This window comes from Oncorhynchus clarkii, chromosome 28, assembly GCF_045791955.1.
Source record: "Oncorhynchus clarkii lewisi isolate Uvic-CL-2024 chromosome 28, UVic_Ocla_1.0, whole genome shotgun sequence".
Classification (NCBI taxonomy): domain Eukaryota; kingdom Metazoa; phylum Chordata; class Actinopteri; order Salmoniformes; family Salmonidae; genus Oncorhynchus; species Oncorhynchus clarkii.
Genome location: NC_092174.1, coordinates 21,300,829 through 21,328,138, shown reverse-complemented (window position 1 = coordinate 21,328,138; position 27,310 = coordinate 21,300,829). Strand labels below are relative to the sequence as shown.

The 27,310-nt window shown below is 42.5% G+C and overlaps 1 protein-coding gene across 1 annotated transcript; it reads left to right on the top strand.

Moving 5' to 3' along the window:
* The first annotated feature begins 527 nt into the window (after window positions 1-527).
* LOC139387259 (G-protein coupled receptor 54) lies at window positions 528-23,539 on the top strand. Its single transcript, XM_071133371.1, has 5 exons — window positions 528-759; window positions 1,688-1,812; window positions 21,383-21,518; window positions 21,635-21,873; window positions 22,119-23,539. The coding sequence occupies exons 1-5, from the start codon at window positions 528-530 to the stop codon at window positions 22,491-22,493; spliced, it is 1,107 nt and encodes a 368-aa protein (XP_070989472.1). The 3' UTR covers window positions 22,494-23,539.
* The last annotated feature ends 3,771 nt before the right edge of the window (window positions 23,540-27,310 follow it).

Sequence of the window (27,310 nt, the reverse complement as noted above, 5' to 3'; positions counted from 1 at the left end):
TGCTTTTTTTGGCTGTGAATTTAACTTGATGCACGCTGAATGCATTTTCACAGAACACGTCATTTGTATTTCTTATATTTACTATGGATATGATCGATATCATATGATAAGACAGCTTCCGACTGCATTGAAAGCAGAGTGTATGAGGTACCAAACTCTGGATAGGGAAAATGTTGCTAGGAGACCTGACATCACCTATTTATTCGACAATCAGGCAGTTGCCACGTGCGCCCCTGCTCAGTATAAAGCCAACGGGATTTTGTCCTTGAGTAGAAGCAGTTTAGGAGGCAGCTGTGAGCTCAACAGAAGTCTACGCTACAGTCAGACTCATTCTAACCATAGACATTCTTACCATAGACAGATCTAGGGACTCCTAAGAACACATCACCACCTGAGCCTTTATGACTCCCCAATGTTATCGGGACAGATATAATTTTCCTTTTCAGTAGTTAAAAGGGATTTATTATACACAAGTTATCACCCCAAGGCTACATTTGAAGATCTTCGACTTCTTTTCACACATCAAGATGTTCCCTCCAGACGTGTGGAATTCTACAGTCCTGATGTGGTTCAATGCGTCTGAGCTGAATGCTTCTCTGGAGAATCCGGAGGAGGGGGAGCACCCATTCCTGACGGACGCCTGGCTGGTGCCTCTCTTCTTCGCTCTCATCATGCTGGTGGGGCTCATCGGGAACTCTCTGGTAATCTATGTAATCTCCAAACACAGGCAGATGAGGACTGCCACCAACTTCTACATAGGTAAGCAAGACCAAACGTTTTCCCTCACAGTTACAAAGGTTTTTCCATTTATAATACCCTGAACATCATTATTCTTGTGGATTGTCGTGAAACTTGTTCTTTGTGTGTTACTGTCACAATCAATGTTATGTTATGTATGTTGCCCAGATAAATAATTTATTTTCACTGTAAACTAGGACTAATGATGCCTGTATAATCATTCAGCCTTAATGACTGTATTTGTCTTTTTATGTGGATAACTGTAAATGTATATTGTCGATAGTAACCTTAACCATAGTCTGGTGAATGTACCTATACAGTACTGTATACATACAGACTAAATATTAAATATAGGGATCCTGTGTCTATACTAAATAATGGATCTTGTTTGACATTGGAAATGCATGTGTGGAGTGGAGACGTGATACATCAATGGAGTTCATGTAGAGATATGATGAATTAACCATGAATGTGGACAGCATTATTATCTCTGTGCTTATAAATAACAATGGCATCAACATGCATGTTTGTGTGAGTGCACGTGATGTGCGCAAATATCTGTGTGTGTGTTTGTGCGTGTGTATTTGACATGACTGACTAATATCTCCATGGGTGGCAACATTCAAGCCCAGCAGGTCCTGTCCACCTGCAGTGATAAGACTACTCCATGGCAGTGAAACAATGATATCGCTCATCATTTCAGAAAGAAATACTGCAGTACGCCCGACCCATGTGTATTTAGCTTTCTGATTTTTGTGAAATAAATTAGCTCTTTGATGCCAATGCCAAAATACTTGGTGACATGCCTTTGACTCTTTAACACAACGAGGTATTTATTAAAATTAATAGCTTCATGACTCAAATGTTCAAATGGTTATTTTATGTTGCAAAAGTATGTTAATCAGTAAGAAATGAATGAGTTCCCTCCTAACTGAGCTTATTTCTACAGCTAACTTGGCTGCCACAGACATCATCTTCCTGGTGTGTTGTGTCCCGTTCACAGCCACTCTCTACCCACTTCCTGGGTGGGTATTTGGGGACTTCATGTGCAAATTTGTTGCCTTTCTACAACAGGTAAATCATTTCAATAAAACACATTGCCTCTGGTCACAAACTTATATCAGTTTTAAAAATTAGATAACAAACAGCCAAAATATATTTGCTGTGCATGCAATGATGGAATTTCTCACCATAATGTCATTTGGGTAGCATTCCCCTCGACTGGACCCCTGAGGTACTTGTCCTATTAGTCTGAATAATAAAAAAAATTCATCTGGTGCCAGGTGTAGTCAATTAAATTACATAACTGCAATATTGAATTTGCAGTGCAATTTCATTTACCTGGTGAGAGGTTCATGCTCATTTTTCAACATAGTGTTTTTAAATGCAATTTGAATACCAATATGTTTTTTTATTGTTTTATATTAAAGCAATCAGGTTGATAAATGAAATCAAAATGCCCGGCTTATCTGATCATATTTATATGCTCCTACTCCATTTGGATACAGATTGGTTAAAGGGGAATTTCACCCTGGCTTCACCACGGCATATAGTCATTACTATATTTAACAACATTACGTTTTTATCATAAACATTACGTTTTTATCATAAACATCACAATTATGCAAACCTGGTAGAATCAGGAAGTTTCGACTTCCCCCTGTGTATTTGTCTGCTCATGGTAAACCACGAAGTCATAGTAAACCGCCCGCTAAAGTAGATTGGGGCATGCCGACAAAACCAAAAAATGATGGCATTGTGTACTGACGAACAACACAGCAATCTCAGAACTTCCATAGACCTGTTTTTCACTTACGTTTGTCATTACGCCTGTGTGGTGTTCTGTGCTCATTACAAACGAGCGAAAATGAGTCATCTTTCACTGTGCTACCTACCAGAGATTTCCCCGGATGCTGTCAGTGGCTTGCGGCTATCGAGAATGATGGCGCGCATTACGGTGACCAAAGATTATCAGAGGGGTTTTCAGGCTGAACTGTTGGGGAATCCATTTCGACGACAGCTGAGAAGTGATGCGATACCATCGATTTTTTATTTTTTATTTCCTTCACAACAAAATGGAAGATTCTCGATAAGAGGTAACCTAATATTAACTAGCCTTGCTGGACTAGCTAAATTAGCTGGCTGACGTTACAGTACTGTAAACTATAGGACTCCGCAAGCCATCAGCTAAATCATAACGTTAGCTATCTTTTTTAGTATGCGCACTGTCAATCAATTTCGCCTATGCCATGGTAGTCACTGCTAGACTGTTAACTACCTTCAGCAGAGTAAACATGTTTCTTATAAATTTGACCAACGTAAACATCATTTTAGCTAATAAGATTAGCGCAATCGGGTAGCAATCTATTCCCCCTTGCCTGGAAAACACTCCTTTAGTAAGAATAGAATTGTCGACAAAGCTAACTCACTCTGTGTGTTGATAACGTTAGCAGTATTGAATATGTGTAATCGTCTATGGTTGGTTGTCATCTAGTCTTAGCTGGATATACATTTTGCTGACAAACTTAATGAAGCTAGATAGCAGACTATTGAAATGTCCATGTTCGGTTACGTAAACTAGCCAGGCTAATAGAGATCAGTACAATTAGTGGGGTGGTTAAATTGTGTATTGTTGTGCATTTTGTTGTAGGTGGTACAGAATCGGCTTCCAACCCCAACTCTGCAGGTGAAGGCAAGTTGGCAAAAAATATTTACAAGCTGACGACTAAGAGAGCTCAATTTAAAGTACACATGGCATTAACATGAATTGGGTAGTTTTTGTTTTGTTTGTGTTATGGGGTTACAGGTGGTTAAAGGTAACCAGAGGACCACAGAGTACCTTCCAGACCATGCAATTAATAATATTTTATTATTTTTACCTTTTTAACTAGGCAAGTCGGTTAAGAACAAAGTCTTATTTACAATGACGGCCTACTGGAGAACAGTGGGGTAACTGCCTTGTTCAAGGGCAGAACAGATGTTTACCTTGTCAGCTTGGGCGATCCAATCTTGCAACCTTACAGTTAACTAGTCCAACGCAATAACGACCTGCCTCTCTCGTTCTCCACACTGCCTGTTACGCGAATGCAGTAAGCCAAGGTAAGTTGCTAGCTAGCATTAAACTTATCTTATAAAAAACAATCATAATCACTAGTTAACTACACATGGTTGATGATATTACTAGATATTATCTAGCGTGTCCTGCGTTGCATATAATCTGACTGAGCATACAGGTATCTGATTGAGCGGTGGTAGGCAGAAGCAGGCGCGTAAACATTCATTCAAACAGCTCTTTAGTGCATTTTGCCAGCAGCTCTTCGTTGTGCGTCAAGCATTGCACTGTTTATGACTTCAAGCCTATCAATTCCCGAGATGAGGCTGGTGTAACCGATGTGAAATGGCTTGCTAGTTAGCTCGCGCTAATAGTATTTCAAACGTCACTCGCTCTGAGCCTGTGGTTGTTTCAAATCAAATCAAATCAAATTTTATTTGTCACATACACATGGTTAGCAGATGTTAATGCGAGTGTAGCGAAATGCTTGTGCTTCTAGTTCCGACAATGCAGTAATAACAAGTAATCTAACTAACAATTCCAAAACTACTGTCTTGTACACAGTGTAAGGGGATAAAGAATATGTACATAAGGATATATGAATGAGTGATGGTACAGAGCAGCATAGGCAAGATACAGTAGATGGTATCGGGTACAGTATGTACAAATGAGATGAGTATGTAAACAAAGTGGCATAGTATAGTATAAAGTGGCTAGTGATACATGTATTACATAAGGATACCGTCGATGATATAGAGTACAGTATATACGTATGCGTATGAGATGAATAATGTAGGGTAAGTAACATTTATATAAGGTAGCATTGTTTAAAGTGGCTAGTGATATATTTACATCATTTCCCATCAATTCCCATTATTAAAGTGGCTGGAGTTGAGTCAGTGTCAGTGTGTTGGCAGCAGCCACTCAGTGTTAGTGGTGGCTGTTTAACAGTCTGATGGCCTTGAGATAGAAGCTGTTTTTCAGTCTCTCGGTCCCAGCTTTGATGCACCTGTACTGACCTCGCCTTCTGGATGATAGCGGGGTGAACAGGCAGTGGCTCGGGTGGTTGATGTCCTTGATGATCTTTATGGCCTTCCTGTGACATCGGGTGGTGTAGGTGTCCTGGAGGGCAGGTAGTTTGCCCCCGGTGATGCGTTGTGCAGACCTCACTACCCTCTGGAGAGCCTTACGGTTGAGGGCGGTGCAGTTGCCATACCAGGCGGTGATACAGCCCGCCAGGATGCTCTCGATTGTGCATCTGTAGAAGTTTGTGAGTGCTTTTGGTGACAAGCCGAATTTCTTCAGCCTCCTGAGGTTGAAGAGGCGCTGCTGCGCCTTCTTCACGATGCTGTCTGTGTGAGTGGACCAATTCAGTTTGTCTGTGATGTGTATGCCGAGGAACTTAAAACTTGCTACCCTCTCCACTACTGTTCCATCGATGTGGATAGGGGGGTGTTCCCTCTGCTGTTTCCTGAAGTCCACAATTCCCTTGCTCTGCATGGGTAACGCTGCTTTGAGTGTGGCTGTTGTTGATGTGTTCCTGGTTCGAGCCGAGGGAGGAGCGAGGAGAGGGACGGAAGCTATACTGTTACACTGGCAATACTAAAGTGCCTATAAGAACATCCAATAGTCAAAGGTTAATGAAATACAAATGGTATAGAGGGAAATAGTCCTATAATTCCTATAGTAACTACAACCTAAAACTTCTTACCTGGGAATATTGAAGACTCATGTTAAAAGGAACCACCAGCTTTCATATGTTCTCATGTTCTGAGCAAGGAACATAAACGTTAGCTTTCTTACATAGCACATATTGCACTTTTACTTACTTCTCCAACACTTTGTTTTTGCATTATTTAAACCAAATTGAACGTTTCATTATTTACTTGAGGCTAAATTGATTTTATTGATGTATTATATTAAGTTAAAATAAGTGTTCATTCAGTATGGTTGTAATTGTCATTATTACAAATAAATAAATATTGGCCTTTTTGGTCCTCCAATAATCGGTATCGGCGTTGAAAAATCATAATCGGTCGACCTCTAATCTGGAGTTATTCTATGGTGCCCTGCTGAAGCATACCCCCCAAAGTGTTGTCATTTTGAGTACACAAGCATGAGGGAGCAGACACACCTTAAGGTTATGGAGCACAACAAGATTTTGGGACAGCAACCAGCAAGGGACACTGAAAGGTATAAAATCAAGACTACAACAGTAATAACACAACCACTTCATTCTTCTCTCAGCAGGTTCTCAAAACACAGTACACAGACATGTCTACAAAAAGCCCCTGCAAAGGGCTACTATTGACCAGAATGATCTGTCAATGGGCTGGGGGAGGTTTACAGACAGTACTTTGAGATGAGGAAGGGTTTTTTGGTTTTGCAGGGTCGTGCTTAGACCATCGTTTCCTAAACTTGGTCCTGGGGATCCCAGGGGGTGCATGTTTTTGTTGTTGCCTTAGCAATACACAAGTGATTCAAATAATGAAATCTTAATCAAGCTTTGGTTATTTTAATCAGCTGTGTCATGCTATGGCAAAAACCAAAATACACTCCTTCGGGTTCCCAGGACTGAGTTTGGAAATCCTGGCTTAGAAAGTAAATGTATTGTTGTGTATCAGCGATTGAGGTGCCATTTCTCCTCAAACTCCCTGTGTAAGAATTGCCCTCCTAAGACTTTTCACACATTCTTTAGCCCCCCAGCCTATTCACTTGGTTGACTGATCTTTCCTCTCAAAAGCAGCTCCCAATGTTCCCTCATTGGCCCTTAACAATACGCTAGCCGGTCCCATTTGGTTGACACCTTTACCAACAAAGGCGTGTTACCCTACGTTCCTTCCAAAAATAAAAAATGCTAACATCACAACCATGTCTTAACAGGAGACTTGCAGTACCAGCAAATATTCTGCAAGAGGACCAAACATGTGTTTAAGAAGCCCTCCGCCACTTTCGTCAGAGTCTTATCCAGCTGACCGTTCACCGCAGACAGGACAAGGCCATTCGCCATAAGAGTCTCAGCTTCCCCAGCCCACCATGCTGAACACCACTGCCAGTGTACCGAAGCCAGATAAAGGACTATGGCTGCGTTTACACAGGTAGCCTAATTCTGATTTTTTTTCCCACAAATTGTTATTTTGACTAATCAGATCAGTTCTGAAAAGGCCAATTCATGGGAAGAATATCAGAATTGGTCTGCCTTTGTAAATGCAGTTTGTGTGGCGCAGCATAAGACCATGTAGAACCACTGTAAAATAAATATGGATATTTTATATCAGTCTTCTAAATTTGTCTGCCTTTATGGATTCACAGAATATATTTATATAAGCTGTACAGGGCTCTATAGCATAAAACATGCTTGGCATCCAGATATGTCAAAATCAAAAATACAGGGTAGTGTACACTATTTAATGCTACTGGGTATTCAACAGCAATGTTATATGGTAAATGTAACATCCATTTTTTTTAATTAACAGTGTGGCACAGTTCAGTGCAGGAGTGGCTTCGGGACAAGTCTCTAAATGTCCTTGAGTGGCCCAGCCAGAGCCTGGACTTGAACCCAATCCAATATCTCTGTAAGAGACCTGAAAATAGCTGTCCAGCAATGCTACCCATCCAACCTGACAGTGCTTGACGGGATCTGCAGAGAAGAATGGGGGGAAAACTCCCCAAAATACAGGTGTGCCATGCTTGTACCATCATACCCAAGAAGACCCTATGCTGTAATTGCTGCCAAAGGTGCTTCAACAAAGTACTGAGTAAAGGATCTTTAATACTTACAGTGCCTTGCGAAAGTATTCGGCCCCCTTGAACTTTGCGACCTTTTGCCACATTTCAGGCTTCAAACATAAAGATATAAAACTGTATTTTTTTGTGAAAAATCAACAAGTGGGACACAATCATGAAGTGGAACGACATTTATTGGATATTTCAAACTTTTTTAACAAATCAAAAACGGATAAATTGGCCGTGCAAAATTATTCAGCCCCTTTACTTTCAGTGCAGCAAACTCTCTCCAGAAGTTCAGTGAGGATCTCTGAATGATCCAATGTTGACCTAAATGACTAATGATGATAAATACAATCCACCTGTGTGTAATCAAGTCTCCGATATAAATGCACCTGTACTGTGATAGTCTCAGAGGTCCGTTAAAAGCGCACAGAGCATCATGAAGAACAAGGAACACACCAGGCAGGTCCGAGATATTGTTGTGAAGAAGTTTAAAGCCGGATTTGGATACAAAAAGATTTCCCAAGCTTTAAACATCCCAAGGAGCACTGTGCAAGCGATAATATTGAAATGGAAGGAGTATCAGACCACTGCAAATCTACCAAGACCTGGCCGTCCCTCTAAACTTTCAGCTCATACAAGGAGAAGACTGATCAGAGATGCAGCCAAGAGGCCCATGATCACTCTGGATGAACTGCAGAGATCTACAGCTGAGGTGGGAGACTCTGTCCATAGGACAACAATCAGTCGTATATTGCACAAATCTGGCCTTTATGGAAGAGTGGCAAGAAGAAAGCCATTTCTTAAAGATATCCATAAAAAGTGTTGTTTAAAGTTTGCCACAAGCCACCTGGGAGACACACCAAACATGTGGAAGAAGGTGCTCTGGTCAGATGAAACCAAAATTTAACTTTTTGGCAACAATGCAAAACGTTATGTTTGGCGTAAAAGCAACACAGCTGAACACACCATCCCCACTGTGTAACGGTTTTGACTTGAGGTAATTTTTTTATAGGGGTGCCAGGTAGGTTGTGCCTACCAGAGAAAACCTTGGTTTCTCCTTTTAGTTTGGGAGGGAATGAGTCCCATCTGGTCCGTCAAGTCTACACCATGCAAAGGACTTATGTAAACGTCAGAAGGGAAATCAACTTTTCATAAACCCTTAAAACATTGAAAGAACTTCAAAAACAACTATTCTTTTGCGTGGGTTGTATTAGCAACATCAATGGATTACACACACATAATAATATAATACAATGAGTTCTGGTTCCTCCAGAAATGTCCTGTACCTCGGGCCTAAAAAGAGTCCCGCCCGGTAAGGAGTTCAGTGAACTCAAGTGACTTGTCACGCAATGTTGGTCCGTTCATTCCGTGTAGCGTAAACCCAGTATTAAATCATACAATCAATATAACCATTTTACCACAGAACTTTAAAGCGTATCTGCTCTTACTAATTCCTCAACTACATCTAACTACATAACTCATCACCGTATACATCATATCAAAACAAATGAAATACCGTATACAAAAAAGGTGGTAGTCAGTCGGTCAGTCAGACAATCCAATCCGCCACCAGATCTCCAGCGGAGAAAGGCCACGAAGAATAGAGAGGAGTAGTCCACGGACGCAAAGAGTGGATCCGATCCTGGGTAAACTCTCAGGCTACAAAACACACGTTTAACAGCAACAAAACAACCGGAATAGAGAAGCTTCGGGAACACATCCTCAGTCACGTCTCCATCACAAACGCCACTTTTGCGCAGCTGATGCTGGCTATTTAATTGGGAATTAAAGGGCAAGCACCCTATTGGAAGGAGAAGCACTGAGACGGCTCAAAATAATTCAGGGCCGTCACACACCCCCTCCCCTGGAAAAAGCCGACCATTGCCCTGGAAGGCACATCTTGGTCGGGGTAACCGAGAAAGGTCTCCTCATCACTTTCCTCTACAAAAATTCTCATGACTTTTTGGAGCTCACGCTCCTCAGCTGAGGGGTCACAGGCCTTAAGGTGTGAGACTTCTGGGTCTGGGAATCCGAGAAAAGTCTCCTCACTTTCCTCTTCAAAGATATCCAAGATCTTGCGGCGCTCAATCGCCTCCAATTCCTCAGCCGAGGGGTAACAGGCCTTAAGGCGTGAGACATGGACAACGCGCATATCTTCACCTGTGTCCTCTTTCACCACTCGGTAGTTCAAAGGGCCCATCTGCTCCACAATCCTATATGGTCCTTGCCATTTAGGAGCGAGCTTGGCAGAGAAGAATTGTTCAGCTTTCGAGTAAGGATGAGAGCGAAGCCACACCCGATCACGAAGCTGAAACTGCATGTCTCGTCTGTTCTTATCATAATTTCTCTTCTGCTTGAGTCGAGCCTGGGTCATGTTCTTTGAGACAAGAGCTCTCAAGTCATGGAGATGGACTACCTGGTCATAGCAAGCAGCGTCTGGAGTAATCTGCTGGGGCTGTAGCACCATATCCAAGGGTCCTCGGAGGGGACGACTTAGGTTCAGCTCTGCAGGTGTGACTCCAGTGGACTCTTGCACAGCAGAATTCAGGGCAAATCGAAACTCGTGAAGGTGCTTGTCCCAGTGTTTGTGCTGGGTCCCTACATAGGAAGCAATCATTGTCTTCAAGGTTCGATTTACTCTCTCAGTGAGATTGGTCTGTGGGTGATAGGCCGTGGTCAACTTCTGTCTCAGGTTCCATCTTTGGCAGGTCTCCTCAAAGAGATCAGAGACAAATTGGGAACCTCGATCAGACAGGATGTAATCAGGCACTCCCCAGCGAGTCAGGATCTCTTTCGTAAGGATGTTAGAGACGGTCCTTGCTGTGGCCTGACGCAGGGAAAAGAGTTCCACCCACTTTGAATAATAATCAACAAACACAAGCATGTACACATTCTGATTGGAGCTTCTAGGAAATGGACCCATCAAATCCACTCCTAGCATTTCCCAAGGTCGGGTAACCACCGTTTGCTGCAACTTGCCAGCAGGCTTTCTACCTTCTGGTTTGTACATTTGACAAACCTGACAGTTTCGGATGTGTGACTTCACATCCATGCTCAGATGTGGCCAGTACAGTAACGCTTGCAACCGCTTGTAGGTTTTGAACCTGCCCAAATGACCAGCTAATGGGTCTTCATGGAAATGTTGAAGCAGTTGTAGGCGTAGAGTTTCAGGTATGTACAATTGGTAGAGGGTTCTGTGTGGTAGTTGTACAACACGGTAGACTTTGTCTTCCAGGATGGTCAGCTTTGTGGTAGGATGGACCATCTTTTCTCCATCTTCCAGGATAGTCTGGTACAAAGCCTGTACTTCTGGATCATCCTGTTGGGCTTTCCATATGGTCTCATCAGAGATGGGAAAGTCTGCTTTGGGCGAGTCTCGACTGCTTGACAGGACAGTAGCACATGTAAGATGAGGGCCACCGTTGCCACAAGCAGGAGCTCTGGATAAGGCATCTGGAACAGTGTTGTATTTTCCTTTCCTGTATTCTACTGCAAAGGTGAACTCTTGCAACCGTAGAGCCCATCTTATGAGTCTGGTGCTTGGTTTGTTGGTCTTGAACACCCACACAAGGGAGGAATGGTCAGTGACCACAGTGAAGTGTCTTCCCTCCAGGTAGTACCTCCACTTTTCCAAAGCCCAGACAACTGCAAGGCACTCTTGCTCGGTTGTGGAGTAGTTCCGTTCTGCTCCATTCAATGTCCGACTGGCGAACGCTAGCACTTCTTCAGTGCCAAGTCCAGTCTGTTGGACTAGGACAGCACCAAGTCCAACATCACTTGCATCAGTGTAAACAACAAAAGGGGAATCAAAGTTGGGATGACCTAAAATGGGAGGTGTGACGAGGTGTCGTTTCAGGGTTTCAAAGGATGTCTGGCACTCTGCCGTCCATAGGAATTTCACTCCTTTTCGCTTCAACGCGTTGAGGGGTTCTGCCACCTGGGAGAAGTTCGACACAAACCGATGGTACCATCCAGCCATCCCAAGGAACCGTTGAAGGGCCTTGAGTGTGGTTGGCACAGGAAAATCTTGTACCGCCTTGGTCTTTTCAGGATCCACATGAATGCCGTCGAAAGACACAATATGGCCAAGGAACTTCAGGGAAGTTTGGCAGAAGTTGCTCTTCTTCATATTCACGGTCAGACCAGCTTCTCTTAGCTTGTCCAACACTGCTTGAAGATCTTGAAAGTGTTGTTCTCTGTTCTGGGAGTAGATAATTATATCGTCCAGGTAGACGAAACAGATCTTCCCTTTGAGCTCACCTAACGCAATCTCCATCAGTCTTTGGAAAGTGGCAGGTGCATTCTTTAATCCAAAAGGCATCACCTTAAAGGAAAACAAGCCCTCAGCACAGACAAAAGCAGTCTTGTCCTTGCTTTCCTGGTCCATCTCAACTTGCCAATAACCACTATTGAGGTCAAGGGTAGTGAACACAACAGCGCCAGACAATGACTCCAGGATCTCGTGGATGGTAGGAAAAGGATAGGCATCAGTCTGGGAAACATTGTTGGTCTTCCTATAGTCCACACAAAATCTAAGACCACCAGTCTTTTTTGGGATGAGGACAACAGGAGCAGCCCAAGGAGAGGAGGAACGTTCTATTATATCTTGTGTTAACATATCATTAATGAGTCCCTTTTGGATGATTAGCTTCGCTGGGGACAAACGATATGGCTTTTGCTTGATCGGCATTTCCTGTGTAAGGAATATTTTGTGCTTCAGGAGCCCGGTGCGTCCTAGCCTTGAAGTACATACATCAGCATTATTCTGCAGCTGTTCCAACAGCCTTACCTCCTCTGGATGTTCCAGCTGAGCTCTTCTTACAGCCTGTAAAAGGAGATCGTCAGAAGGATTATCAAGGGTTAGTGGTAACGGAGCAACGGCAGAGAAGACTGCCCCATTTGAACCCCAATCATGTAACTTCGTAGCTTCTGATTGGAAGAAATGCTTCTTGCTCGGATTGTATGGAAACCAGTAGCAATTGTGTGCGATATCAATCTGGACACCACTGAAGTACATGAAATCAATTCCCAACACGACAGGAAAAGCAAGGTTCTTGGTTTGTAGGATAACTGAAGGAATCATATAGGAGCGGTTACACAGGCGGAACTCTACCTCACTCCATCCAAGTGGTCGTTTAGCCTCACCATCAGCCAGATAGAGTGGACCTTCTGTCCACGGCTTCAAGTTGTATTGCGGACCTTTAACCTCCTTCCACAGTTTCTCATTGAGCAGTGTGTAGGATGACCCGGTGTCCAGGATGGCTCTTCCTGTCCATGGGCCTATGGACAGGGGTAACACCAGTTGGTGCGGTATGAACTGAAAGGAAGGGGATGTCGATGGGGGGGCGTAGGCAGTGACTCTTGGGATTTCAGCTCTGGTTAAAGCACCCAGAGAAGGATGGTCATTCCTGCGAAGAGAGTTAGGTGTGTTGGCCTGTTGTGATTTGTGGTTTCTGGAAGGGTTTTCTTGATACGGTCTTGGACATGTAGCTGAAGAATGTCCCTTTTGGCTACATCTCCAACAGAACATGAGAGGGGTCATGGCTTGAGACTCTGGCTGTTGTTGATGGTCTGTCTTGGGTAACGGTTTGGGTGTCTGTTTCTTTCTTTGGTCATATTGCTGTTGGCATTCTCTGTCCTTCTCAAACTGCTGTCCCAAGCGAACCAGTCCATCGACAGTGGTGACTCGTTCTCGGAGTTGACTGGCTAGTAGTGGGTTGATGTTCTTCAAAATCAATTTAATGACCTCTTCCTCCTCAATGCCAGGTTTCCACCTTCTGCACAGGGAGTGGTAACCGTATGCAAAGTCACGGATACTCTCTTTCTCTCTTTGTACTCGATTCCTGACTCTGTCTGCCAACTCATCTGTGTAGTCCTCAGACAGAAATGCAGAGGAAAACTTGGCCTCAAAGTCAGCCCAGGAGGTAGTGGTGAGACGTGCCACATCCCACCAGTCTCGAGCTGTCCCATGCAACACATTCCTCAATGTGGCAAGGAGTTCTTCGTCAGCCAGGGGATTGAGGGCAAGAAAGTCACGACATCTTTCTAGGTACATTAGCGGATCAGGACTGTCATCTTTTTTCCCAAAGGTGGGAAATTGCAATTTAATGGGCATCGCCCCCACATGACGTCTACTCAATTCACCATGAACAAACGAGCTAGGAGGGATTGAGGAAGTAGAGGGGGAGGGCGTTATCGGACAATGAAAATGAACACCAGGATGCATGGTGGATTGCATCCTGCAAGGGGTGGCTGTAGCATGGCCTTGTCTTGGCTCTTCAGAGGTGCCAGCTTGGCCCTCAGTGGTCTGAACAGAAGTGGACACCAGAGAAACTCTGTGTAAGGAGTTGTGCCTAATGGAGGCCATGTCCACAGACACGTCATCCAACATTTTAACACAATTAGAGAGCTCTGTTTGCAAGTGGTCTACAGTGTTAACCATGGGAGAAAAAACAGAATTAACGTCCTTGAGGACCTCAGTGTGATGATGTTGCAGGCGCCATTGGAGAGTGGCAGTGAGTTGGTTTCGTTGGTAGTCAAACTGCCTGTCCATGGCACCAGTAATTTCCCGTCTTCCACTCTCACTGAGCTCTGTCAGTGTGTGGGTTAGAGTGCTCAGTGAGTTTCTGAATTCCATGGCACTCTGTTGTTGCTCTTCCCTCAGACATTTAAATTTATCGTGGATAAGAGTTTGGAGATGTTGTTGAGTCCGACGAATATCAAGGATGTCACCTTGAAGTTGTAAGACTCCCACCTCTGGAGATAAACCAGACAATGGAAGAAGGTTGGGTGTCAGAGGGAGGGCTAGCTCAGTACTTCCACACAGATCCATGTCAATAAGTGAGTAACTGGTTAGACCTCCTGTGGCCTGTGGTTCAGACCGAGCATTCAGATTCCCAGGGCTCTGGCCCAAATCAACTCCATTATCTCCATTCACATTATGATTTGTATTGTCAGCTTGATGGTCAGAATGGCCCTGTATATTCCCATTGACAGGTATGACATGGATGAGCACATTATCTTGGGGTGAATCCATTGTTTTAATTCCACACAAAAGATTTGCTTTGGTTAGTTCTCAATGTTGTGCTGTCCCATCTGGGGTGCCATTTTTTATGTAACGGTTTTGACTTGAGGTAATTTTTTTATAGGGGTGCCAGGTAGGTTGTGCCTACCAGAGAAAACCTTGGTTTCTCCTTTTAGTTTGGGAGGGAATGAGTCCCATCTGGTCCGTCAAGTCTACACCATACAAAGGACTTATGTAAACGTCAGAAGGGAAATCAACTTTTCATAAACCCTTAAAACATTGAAAGAACTTCAAAAACAACTATTCTTTTGCGTGGGTTGTATTAGCAACATCAATGGATTACACACACATAATAATATAATACAATGAGTTCTGGTTCCTCCAGAAATGTCCTGTACCTCGGGCCTAAAAAGAGTCCCGCCCGGTAAGGAGTTCAGTGAACTCAAGTGACTTGTCACGCAATGTTGGTCCGTTCATTCCGTGTAGCGTAAACCCAGTATTAAATCATACAATCAATATAACCATTTTACCACAGAACTTTAAAGCGTATCTGCTCTTACTAATTCCTCAACTACATCTAACTACATAACTCATCACCGTATACATCATATCAAAACAAATGAAATACCGTATACAAAAAAGGTGGTAGTCAGTCGGTCAGTCAGACAATCCAATCCGCCACCAGATCTCCAGCGGAGAAAGGCCACGAAGAATAGAGAGGAGTAGTCCACGGACGCAAAGAGTGGATCCGATCCTGGGTAAACTCTCAGGCTACAAAACACACGTTTAACAGCAACAAAACAACCGGAATAGAGAAGCTTCGGGAACACATCCTCAGTCACGTCTCCATCACAAACGCCACTTTTGCGCAGCTGATGCTGGCTATTTAATTGGGAATTAAAGGGCAAGCACCCTATTGGAAGGAGAAGCACTGAGACGGCTCAAAATAATTCAGGGCCGTCACAACTGTCAAACATGGTGGTGGCAGCATCATGGTTTGGGCCTGCTTTTCTTCAGCAGGGACAGGGAAGATGGTTAAAATTGATGGGAAGATGGATGGAGCCAAATACAGGACTATTCTGGAAGAAAACCTGATGGAGTCTGCAAAAGACCTGAGACTGGGATGGAGATTTGTCTTCCAACAAGACAATGATCCAAAACATAAAGCAAAATCTACAATGGAATGGTTCAAAAATAAACATATCCAGGTGTTAGAATGGCCAAGTCAAAGTCCAGACCTGAATCCAATCGAGAATCTGTGGAAAGAACTGAAAACTGCTGTTCACAAATGCTCTCCATCCAACCTCACTGAGCTCGAGCTGTTTTGCAAGGAGGAATGGGAAAAAATGTCAGTCTCTCGATGTGCAAAACTGATGGAGACATACCCCAAGCGACTTACAGCTGTAATCGCAGCAAAAGGTGGCGCTACAAAGTATTAACTTAAGGGGGCTGAATAATTTTGCACGCCCAATTTTTCAGTTTTTGATTTGTTAAAAAAGTTTGAAATATCCAATAAATGTCGTTCCACTTCATGATTGTGTCCCACTTGTTGTTGATTCTTCACAAAAAAATACAGTTTTATATCTTTATATTTGAAGCCTGAAATGTGGCAAAAGGTCGCAAAGTTCAAGGGGCCGAATACTTTCGCAAGGCACTGTATGTAAATGTGATATTTCTGTTAGTTTTTTTGTAAATTAGCAACAACAACAAAAAATAAACTTTGCTTTGTCATGGGATATTGAGGTGGGAAAAACGATTGAATTCATTTTAGCATTAGGCTGTAACAAAATGTGGAAAAAGTCGAGGGGTCTGAATACTTTGCAGAGGCACTGTAGATATAGCCACCGGTAGTCGTTTACCCAACTTAGCTAGCTACCTAGCTAAGTTAGCAAGCATAAAAATAATTGTATTTCCCCCACCACTGTAACACAATAGTATGTTAGCCAGCAACACACAATAAACTAAAGTTAGCCAGTGGGCTAACTTTATTAATTAGGCACCATATCGGTCATCTGCCCTCTTGGTTCTGGCATCGGCTGTAGCTGAGCTTCTAACATTAGCAAAGTCCAACTCTTTGTCTCGAATCCTTTTCTCTATATTCCGGTTGAAACATGTATGGTTGAATGTCACCATGTAGCTGATATAAACTATCAAAATAAAGTTGCACACTCCATGTGTAATCTCCCAGCAATGTAATGGGTATTAACCAACGTTTCAGCATCACTGTGCCTTCTTCGGGGTCACCCAGGGTCAACCTGAAGAAGGCACAGTGATGCCGAAATGTTGGTTAATACCCATTAAATGGCTGGGAGATTACACATGGAGTGTGCGACTTTCTTTATTTTGATAGTTTGTTCGCTGTTAGTCAGCACCTCCACGCAAACTATTATTCTGGGTGTGCGCCAGCTCATGTTTTTTTAATCTACCATGTAGCTGATACACAAGTTGTAGTCCTTCAGAGACTGGAAAAAGGTATTGTATATTTAGCAATGAATCGCTAAAAGATGTCCAATAGCTCTATCAAACAAGGACAACCATATGTACACGCACAAATGTATAGTGCGATCAGTATAACATAAGACTGGTTGGTTATGAATCATGACTTAATTTGGGCAAGTGAATGATGAATCACTGTCTATATAAAGAATGTCCTTTCTCCATTTAAAAAAAATTGAGACAAACAGTCCATCAGACTTCTTGCGGTTAACCACAGCTTCAAGCAGGTTTGCATGATTAAAACTAATCTGTTGGATTGTCAAATTACTAAAGTTCCGAGCATAGATGGACAGAGACACCTATCCTAGGATCCAATCTCAGCTGTCAGTGTAGAGTGTTTAATTTTCACCACAGTACAGAGTATTGATCTTTTATAGACACAGAAGTCTGTCAAAAACACAGCACAAAAGTGAAGGTGCAAAAATGCAATGATGAGCAAGGTAGAGGTTTTAGCAGCATGCACCACACTATTGTCAGTCAGACATCACATGAACCGTCATCAGCCACCAGGGGGTTCCTGTGAGCTTTGTCAATCCCAAACATCTCATTAAACCAGGGCTTTCACTGAATGACCTTGGCTTTACAAGTCAGCAAGCCACAGGATGTTATCAACACATTTCATTGTGTTGAACTGAACTATATTGAACCAGGGACATTCCATTGGAAATATATCTGAAATGTCTCAATTTAAGGAGTGCGAAACATAATGTGTCTGTGGGTATCTTGGAAGGCGCAAATAAATGTATTATTATTATTATGTGAAGGTTTGAAAATCATGACTAATGCTCAAAAAAACTTCTACATAGACTCTATCAAATCTTATTAGTCACATGCGCTGAATACAACAGGTGTAGGTAGACCTTACCGTAAAAATGCTTACTTTACAAGCCCTTAACCATCAATGCAGTTCAAGAAGTAGAGTTAAACTATTTACTAAATAAACAAGAAAAGGACACAACAATAACGAGGCTATATACAGGCGGTCAATGTGCAAGGGTACAGGTTAGTCGATGTAATTTGTAAAGTGAGAGAGAACAGTCTATGACTTGGGGGACTGGAGTCTTTGACCATTTTTTTTGGGCCTTCCTCTGACACCGCCCTAGTATATAGGTCCTGGATGTCAGGAAGCTTCACCCCAGTGAGGTACTGGGCACTACGGTCAGATGCCGAGCAGTTGCCACACCAGTGTAACCGGTATGAAATGGTTAGCGGGGTGCACGCTAAAAGCATTTCAATCAGTGAGGTCACTCGCTCTTGAGACCTTGAAGTAGTTGTTTCCCTTGCTCTGCAAGGGCTATGGCTTTTGTGGAGCGATAGTTAACGATGCTTTGTGGGAGGCAGTTGTTGATGTGTGCAGTGGGTTTCTGGTTTGAGCCCAGGTAGGGGCGAGGAGAGGGACGGAAGCAAAACTGTCACACCAGGGCAGTGATGCAACCGCTCTCAATTTGTACAGCTGTAGAACTTTTTGAGGATCTGGGGACCCATGCCAAATCTTTTCAGTCTCATGAGTCCTTTGTTAAGCTTTTTCTTCGTTATCAAAAGGACCAGCTCTCTCCATGATGTATATTTTTGGCAGTCTAATCGATAATTTACTCCCCCACAAATGCTAATATCCCTGCTGCTGTACACCCACATAAAAAATTACTATAGTATACTACGGTATAAATACACTGAACAAAAATATAAACGCAATATGCAATAATTTCTAAAATGTTGGAGTTAGAGTTCATATAAAGAAATCAGTCAATTTAAATAAATTCATTAGGCCCTAATCTATGGATTTCACATGAATGGGAATTACAGATATGATAGGGGCGTGGATCAGATAGTGGCGCGGATCAGAAAACCAGTCAGTATCTGGTGTGACCACCATTTGCCTCATGCAGTGTGACACATCTCATAGAGTTGATCAGGCTGTTGATTGTGGCCTGTGGAATGTTGTCCCACTCTTCAATGGCTGTGTGAAGTTGGTGGACATTGGGGGGGAACTGTAACACGCTGGCGTACATGTCGATCCAGAGCATCCAAAACATGCTCAATGGGTGGCATGTCTGGTGAGTAAGGAGGCCATGGCAAAACTGGGACATTTTCAGCTTCCAGGAATTATGTACAGATCCTTGCGACATGGGGCCATGCATTATCATGCTGAAACATGAGTTGATGGTGGAGGATGAATGGCATGGCAATGGGCCTCAGGATTTTGTCATGGTATCTCTGCATTCAAATTGACATTGATAAACTGCAATTGTGTTTGTTGTCTGTAGTTTATGCCTGCCCATACCATAACCCCACCGCCATCATGGGGCACTCTGTTCACAACATTGACGTTAGCAAACCACACACACACACACACACACATCTGCCATCTGCTCGGTACAGTTGAAATCGGGATTAATCTGTGAAGAACAGCTTGCCAGTGGTCATCGAAGGTGAACACTTGCCCACTGAAGTTGGTTACGACGCCGAACTGCAGTCAGGTCAAGACCCTATTGAGGACAATCCCTCAGATGAGCTCCCTGAGATGGTGTCTGACAATTTGTACAGAAATTCTTTGGTTGTGCAAACCCACAGTTTCATCAACTGTCCGGGTGGCTGGTCTCAAGCCGGATGTGGAGGTCCTGGGCTGGTGTGGTTACACCTGGTCTGCGATTGTGAGGCCGGTTGGACGTACTGCCAAATTTGTTAAAATGACATTGGAGGTTGCTTATGGTAGAGAAATGAACGTTAAATTCTTTGACCTAAACTGGTGGATATTCCTGCAGTCAGTACGCTCACTCAAAACTTGAGACATCTGTGACATTGTGTTGTGTGACAAAACTACATGGCATTTATGAGTGGCCTTTTATTGTCCCCAGCACAAGGTGCACCTGTGTAATGGTCGTGCTGTTTAATCAGCTTCTGGATATGGCACTCCTGTCAGGTGGATGGATTATCTTGGCAAAGGAGAAATGCTCACTGACAGGGATGTAAACATTTGTGCACAACATTTTTTAGAAATAAGCTTTTTGTGCATAATATCGAACATTTCTGGGATCTTCTATTTCAGCTTATGAAACAAGGGACCAACACTTTACATGTTGTGTTTATATTTTTGTTCAGTCTAATATAATATTCACTGTAGTGTTTTTGCAGTGAATACTGTAATATTTACTGTAGTACACTAGTCTTTACAGTTAACTATATAATAAATGCAGTAGTAAAATAACTAGTATATACTATGGTAATTCATGTAATGTTTTTGCGGATTGTATTATACTGTTGTATTTACTGTAGTGTTTTTGCAGACTAGTATTCTGTAGTACTTACTGTAGTGATTATTGTAGTAATATCACTGTAGTGATATTACTGATGTATTTCCTACAGTGTTTTTGTTTTATCATCTTTGACATGCAATTGGAGGTGTTCTCCTTGAGGAAACCTACTGGAGAAATGTTCCATAACCTGTAGGCAGGGAGGTAAGACTAGGGTCTGAACAGATAGTTCAGAGCTTTTGCTCTTTTCTATAATCTGTAGAGAACACTATATAGGGTCTATATTTGGCATGTAGGTTTCTCCCTTATGGGTGGCACGAATTGGGATATGGGGTTAGGGGAATGGTGCAGTGTATATGCAAAGGAAATACTTTTTTTTGTGGGCAGTGTGTAAGTGGAAGGTACGTGGGAGGATTAATTAATGCAAACGTTTTTGAAACCATTTTAATATCAATTGGAATTCTTTGCTGTTTTGTGTTAATATGTTGATTGTAAATGTTTTATTTTTTTTTATATTTTTCAACCCACATGCAGTGGTTCTCTTTGTTCAGGAGGCTAATGTATTCTGTCCCAACATTATGATAAGTGTAGGGCACTTATCTTCGGATCAAAGATGAACACCGGAACAGGCCCCCTTTTGCTCTTCAATGAAAAACAAGGGCGCTAGATAGATCAAGTACTGTAGTTACACTGAACTAGGTCACAACTCCCACTCTGAGTGATGTGTAACAACAATACATTGTTTAGAACCTGCTTATCTGTTAACACAGATTGTCACCGACCCTCGAAGGCATCATGCACCATTTAAGTTTTATTATGGGGAACTGATGTCCAAATTATTTGATTAATTCTGTGTGAAAGAAACTAGATTGTTTTTACTTTTATCCTATACATTCATAAAATAATGTGAATGATACTTAACCGAGGAGGATGAGTTAATAATGATTTGAGATGCATTTCTTCGTAAAGTAAAATGTTCTCATTATATGCTCATCATTTTCATTACTTCCCAGTGTGAGGGCAGGCAGATGTAAAATACTTGTTTCACCTGCAAACAGCCAAGATTATTTTGTTACTTTCTTTTCTCAGGTGACTGTTCAAGCCACCTGCATTACACTCACTGCTATGAGTGGGGACCGCTGCTATGTCACAGTCTACCCCCTGAAGTCCTTACGCCATCGCACTACACGAGTCGCCATGATAGTTAGCATCTGCATATGGATCGGTAAGTCAGATGCTACCCTACCTGAACTTATAGCAAACCATGGATTTTTGGTTCAACGCATTGTGAACACTAACATTTTCTACAAAATTCAACTAATGAAATGTTGTTTTTTAAAGGTTCCTTCATTCTATCCACCCCGATTTTCATGTACCAGAGAATTGAGGAGGGCTACTGGTATGGACCAAGACACTACTGCATGGAGAGGTTTCCCTCAAAGACCCAGGAGAGGGCTTTCATCCTGTACCAGTTCATAGCTGCCTACCTACTACCTGTCATCACCATCTCCTTCTGCTACACACTCATGCTGAAGAGGGTGGGCCAGCCGTCAGTGGAACCAGTAGACAATAATTACCAGGTATGGAAAGAACATTACTTTGGGTGTTCCTTTATGACAGTTTACAACTTTAATAGGTGCACTCCTTTGTCAAGGTTACACAATGAAAGCATGAGTTCATATTTGGATCCCTTCCAATTTGCAGGTATTCTACAGTATGGTCATATAGACCCTTAGCCTGTGGCCATGATTTGAACTACATACAGTTTAGGTCATTTCTAAGCCCATCACAGTGGTAGTGAGGTAACTTAACATTTCTACCACAGGTCCACCTGTTGTCTGAGAGGACTGTCACTCTGAGGAGTAAGATCTCCAAGATGGTGGTGGTGATTGTCCTGCTATTCACCATCTGCTGGGGGCCTATCCAGCTCTTTGCCCTGTTCCAGTCCTTCTACCCCAACTACAGGGTCAACTACGCCACCTATAAGATCAAGACCTGGGCTAACTGCATGTCCTACGCTAACTCCTCCATCAACCCAATCGTTTACGGCTTCATGGGAGCCAGTTTCCGCAAGTCTTTCAAGAAGACTTTCCCCTTCCTGTTCAAACACAAAGTTAGAGACAGCAGTGTCATGTCACGCGTGGCTAATGCAGAAATCAAGTTAGTTGCTGCAGAGGAAGGCAACAACGATGGGAAATGAAATGAGCCATGGTCAGAGTGAGCTTCCGGGGGACAGAGCTGCTGGAGATTCAGTTCACTGTGCACACAAACAAACATACACATGACAGACTGCTGTGAATGCACACTGCTCAACATAGCCTGCTGTGAAATCACACTGTTCTGAAGGCAAACACCTGGTGGAACCAGCATTTTAAAATGGTACTTGATGTGTTTGTTTGCAATTCTACAAAATCTGACTGATCCTGCTCTGTTCTGATATCACAGACTTGAAAGGACATTAAAGGTCCCGAAACAGTCATTCTGGTTCCCATATAAAATAACAACACCCATAATATTTTTTCCTGATAAAAATGCTCAAATTTCTCTCGTCAAACCAGGAAGTCTGAAAAGACATACTGAATGGAGCTAGTAGGCTGAGTGGGCGGGGAGCTCACCTTGACTGACTGTTCTTTGAAAAAGTCTAGCAACATGGATGCAGTGACATTATCTCAAGCATATTTGCTGATACACAAAACAACTCAAACATCATTGAAATTGCATGCAACTTCCAATCCTGTCATACATCACGGTGTCATTCCTGCTCCCTCCCCCCAGTGCTCGACGTCGCTGGTCAACAAACCACCGGTCCTGGCAACTCACATTGCGCACACCTGGCAACCACACACCTGCTCATCATTTGCTCCTTGATTACTCCCCCTTTACTTAGCTCTCACTTGTCATCAGTCATTAGGTGGTATTGTTCTCTCGCACGGTCAGTATGTGGCTTATGTTTGTTCTTGTTTATAATTGTATTATTAAACTCACCTCCCGTTACTCACGCTGTATACGTTACACACGTTACACATGGTTTCACAAATTATTTGTTTATCCAACTGTTTGGTTATTGTAACAGCGTCAATATAGACAAAATGTTGGCTGTATAATTTAACTAGCTAGCCCAAATTGAATTGTCAGCACTGTTTATCAAGCTAGCTAGCTAGTTCATCTTGGACATTTTCAGTTGAATCTGTACAGGGTGAGGTCTGGGTAACTTTCATTATATATACAGTCTGTGCAAACATTTTGGGTAGGTGTGAAAATGCTGTAAAGTAAGAATGCTTTAAAAAAAAATATATATATATATATATATATATATATATATGTTAATAGATTATATTTATCAATTAATAAAATGCAAAGTGAGTGAATAAATCAAATCCATATTTGGTGTGACCACCCTTTGCCTTCAAAACAGCATCAATTCTTCTAGGTACACTTGCACAAAGTCAGTGAGTTTGTAGGCATATAGTCAGGTGTTTGATTAAACAATCATACCAACAATTATACCAAACAAGTGCTAATAATCATCAATTCAATATGTAGGTTGAAACACAATCATTAAGTGAAACAGAAACAGCTGTGTAAGAGGAATAAAACTGGGTGAGGAACAGCCAAACTCAGTTAACAAGGTGAGGTTGTTGAAGACAGTTTACTGTCAAAAGTCATACACCATGGCAAGACTAAGCACAGGAACAAGACACAAGGTAGTTATACTGCATCAGCAAGGTCTCTCCCAGACAGACATTTCAAGGCAGACAGGGGTTTCCAGATTTGCTGTCCAAGCTCTTTTGATAGAAGCACAAAGAAACGGGCAACGTTGAGGACCGTAGACGCAGTGGTCGGCCAAGGAAACTTACTGCAACAGATGAGACACATCATGCTTGCTTCCCTTCGCTATCTGAAGATGTCCAGCCGTGCCATCAGCTCAGAATTGGCAGAAAACAGTGGGACCCTGGTACACCCATCTACTGTCTGGAGAAGTCTGCTCAGAAGTGACCATGGAAGACTTGCAGCCAAAAAGCCATACCTCCGACGTGGAAACAAGGCCAAGCGAATCAACTATGCACAAAAACACAGGAACTGGGGTGCAGAAAAATGGCAGCAGGTACTCTGGACTGATGAGTCAGATATTTGGCTGTAGCAGAAGGCAGTTTGTTCGCCAAAGGGCTGTAGAGCGGTGCATGAATGAGTGTCTGCAGGCAACAGTGAAGCATGGTGGAGGTTTCTTGCAAGTTTGGGGCTGCATTTCTGTAAATGGAGTTGGCCATTTGGTCAGAATTAATGGTCTCTTCAATGCTAAGAAGTACGGGCAGTTACTTATCTATCATGCAATACCATCAGGGAGGCATCTGTTTGGCCCAACATTTATTCTACAGCATGACAATGACCCCAAATACACAGCGAACGTCATTAAGAACTATCTTCAGTGTAAAGAAGAAAAAGGAGCCCTGGAAGTGATAGTATGGCCCTCACAGAGCCCTGATCTCAACATCAAGTCTGTCTGGGATTATGTGAAGAGAGAGAAGCACCTGAGGCTGCCTAAATCCACAGAAGAACTGTGGTTAGTTCTCCAAGATGTTTGGGGCAACCTACCTGCCGAGTTCCTTCGAACTGTGTACCAAGAATAATTAATGCTGTTTTGAAGGCAAAGGGTGGTCACCCCAAATAATGATTTGATGTCAATTTTTCTTCTGTTCACTCACTCACTCGATTTTGTTAATCGATACATATAATCTATTAACATGTCTATTTTTGAACGCATTCTTACTTTACAGCATTTTCACATCTGCCTAGTAACTTTTGCACAGTACTGTGTGTGTAAAGTATTCAGACCCCTTGACTTTTTCCACATTTTGTTACGTTACAGCCTTATTTTAAAATAGTTTTTTTTAAATTCCCGCTCACCAATCTACACACCCCACAATGACAAAGCAAAAACAAGTTTTTCGACATTTTAGCAACAAAAAAAAAAGCAAGTGTTTTAGACCCTATGCTATGACACTCAAAATTGAGCTCAGGTGCAGCCTGTTTCCATTAATGATCCTTGAGATGTTTCTACAACTTGATTAGAGTCCACCTCTGGTAAATGCAAATGATTGGGCATTATTTGTAAAGACACACCTGTCTATAAGGTTCCACAGTCGACAGTGCAAAAACCAAACCTTGAGGTCAAAGGAATTGTCTGTGGAGCTCCGAGACCGGATTGTGTAGAGGCACAGATCTGGGGGAAGGGTACCAACAAATTTCTGCATCATTGAAGGTCCCCAAGAACACAGTTCCATCATTCTTAAATGGAAGAAGTCTGCAACCACCAAGATTCTTCCTAGAGTTGGCAACCGGGTAAGGTCTGTTGTATTTGGTGCATGTGACAAATACATTTTTTTTTCTAGGAAGAGTCTTGGTGGTTCCAAACTTCTTCCATTTAAGAATGATGGCGGCCACTGTGTTCTTAGGGACCTTCAATGATGCAGACATCTCTGGTCTGATTTAAAACAAGATTTAACTCTTTGGCCTGAATGCCAAGCATCACATCTGGAGGAAACCTGGCACCATCCCTATGGTGAAGCATGGTGGTGGCAGCATCATGCTGTGGGGATGTTTTCCAACAGCAGGGGCTGGGAGACCAGTGAGGGAAAAGTGAATGGAGCAAAGTACAGCGAGATCCTTGATGAATACCTGCTCAGGACCTCAGACTAGGGCGAAGGTTCACCTTCCAACAGCATAACAACCTGCACACAGCCAAGACAATACAGGAGTGGCTTCGGGATGTCTCTGAATGTCCTTGAGTGGCCCAGCCAGAGCCCGGACTTCTATGGAGAGACCTCAAAATTGCTGTGCAGCGACACTCCCCATCCAACCTGCTAGAGCTTGAGAGGATGTGCAGAGAAGAATGGGAGAAACTCCCCAAATACAGGTGTGCCAAGCTTGTAGCTTCATACCCAAGAAGACTCATGTCTGTAATCGCTGCCAAAGGTGCTTCAACAAAGTACTGAGTAAAGGGTCTGAATATTTATGTAAATGTTTATTTTTAATTTTTAATACATTTGCTAAAATTTCAAACTTGTTCTTGCTTTGTCATTATGGGGTATTGTGTGTAGATTGATGACGAGAAAAAATGATTTAATCCATTTTAGAATAAGATAACAAAATGTGGAAAAAGTCGAGGGATATGAATGCAGTGTGTGTGTGTGTGTGTGTGTGTGTGTGTGTGTGTGTGTGTGTGTGATATATATCTGTCAGACAATATTTATATATCATGTCTAACAATGATGTCAAGTTTGTATGAATTTTCTGTTTGGCATGTCTCTTGATGTAATGACATGACAACTGCATCTGCGATTTGGGCAACCCTTTCCATGCTTTTGTTTCATGCTGGCTGATGAACTTGGTAGCCAGTTGCTCACTTAATCTCGGTTACCCAGAAATTAAATTCTCACAAAAATATTCTCACAGTTTACACACAAAATCTGTACATGAGAGATTAGCTAACACTAGAAACGCATGAAAGCGTAAAACTATAAATATCTTTGCCTTAGATTATATTTCCTGTAAGGCTGCAGTCAAATGTTGGCACCAGTTGACTAGCTACCTAGCCATGTAAAGCACGCCCCTCTGTGATGTTAAAATCACATTTTATTTGTCACATGCACCGAATACAACAGGTGCAGAACATTACCGTGAAATGCTTACTTACAAGGCCTTAACCAACAATGCAGTCCAAGAAATAGTTAAGAAACTATTTACTAAATAAACTAAAGTGAAATCAAATAAAGTAACCCAAGAAAATTACATAACAATAACGAGGCTATATACAGGGGGTCAATGTGCGGGGGTACAGGTTAGTCGAGGTCATTTGTAAAGTGATTGTATAGATTAAAAAAACAGCGAGTAGCAGCAGTGTGAAAACAAAGGGGCCCAATGTTAATAGTCTTGGTGACCATTTGATTAATTGTTCAGCAGTCTTATGGCTTGAGGGTAGAAGCTGTTAAGGATCTTTTTGGTCCTAGACTTGGCGCT

Coding starts and splice junctions, on each gene's coding strand:
- LOC139387259 (XM_071133371.1), top strand. CDS start 528: ATGTTCCCTCCAGACGTGTGGAATTCTACAGTCCTGATGTGGTTCAAT. Junction 760..1,687: donor TGCCACCAACTTCTACATAG/GTAAGCAAGACC, acceptor TTATTTCTACAG/CTAACTTGGCTGCCACAGAC. Junction 21,874..22,118: donor CAGTAGACAATAATTACCAG/GTATGGAAAGAA, acceptor TTTCTACCACAG/GTCCACCTGTTGTCTGAGAG.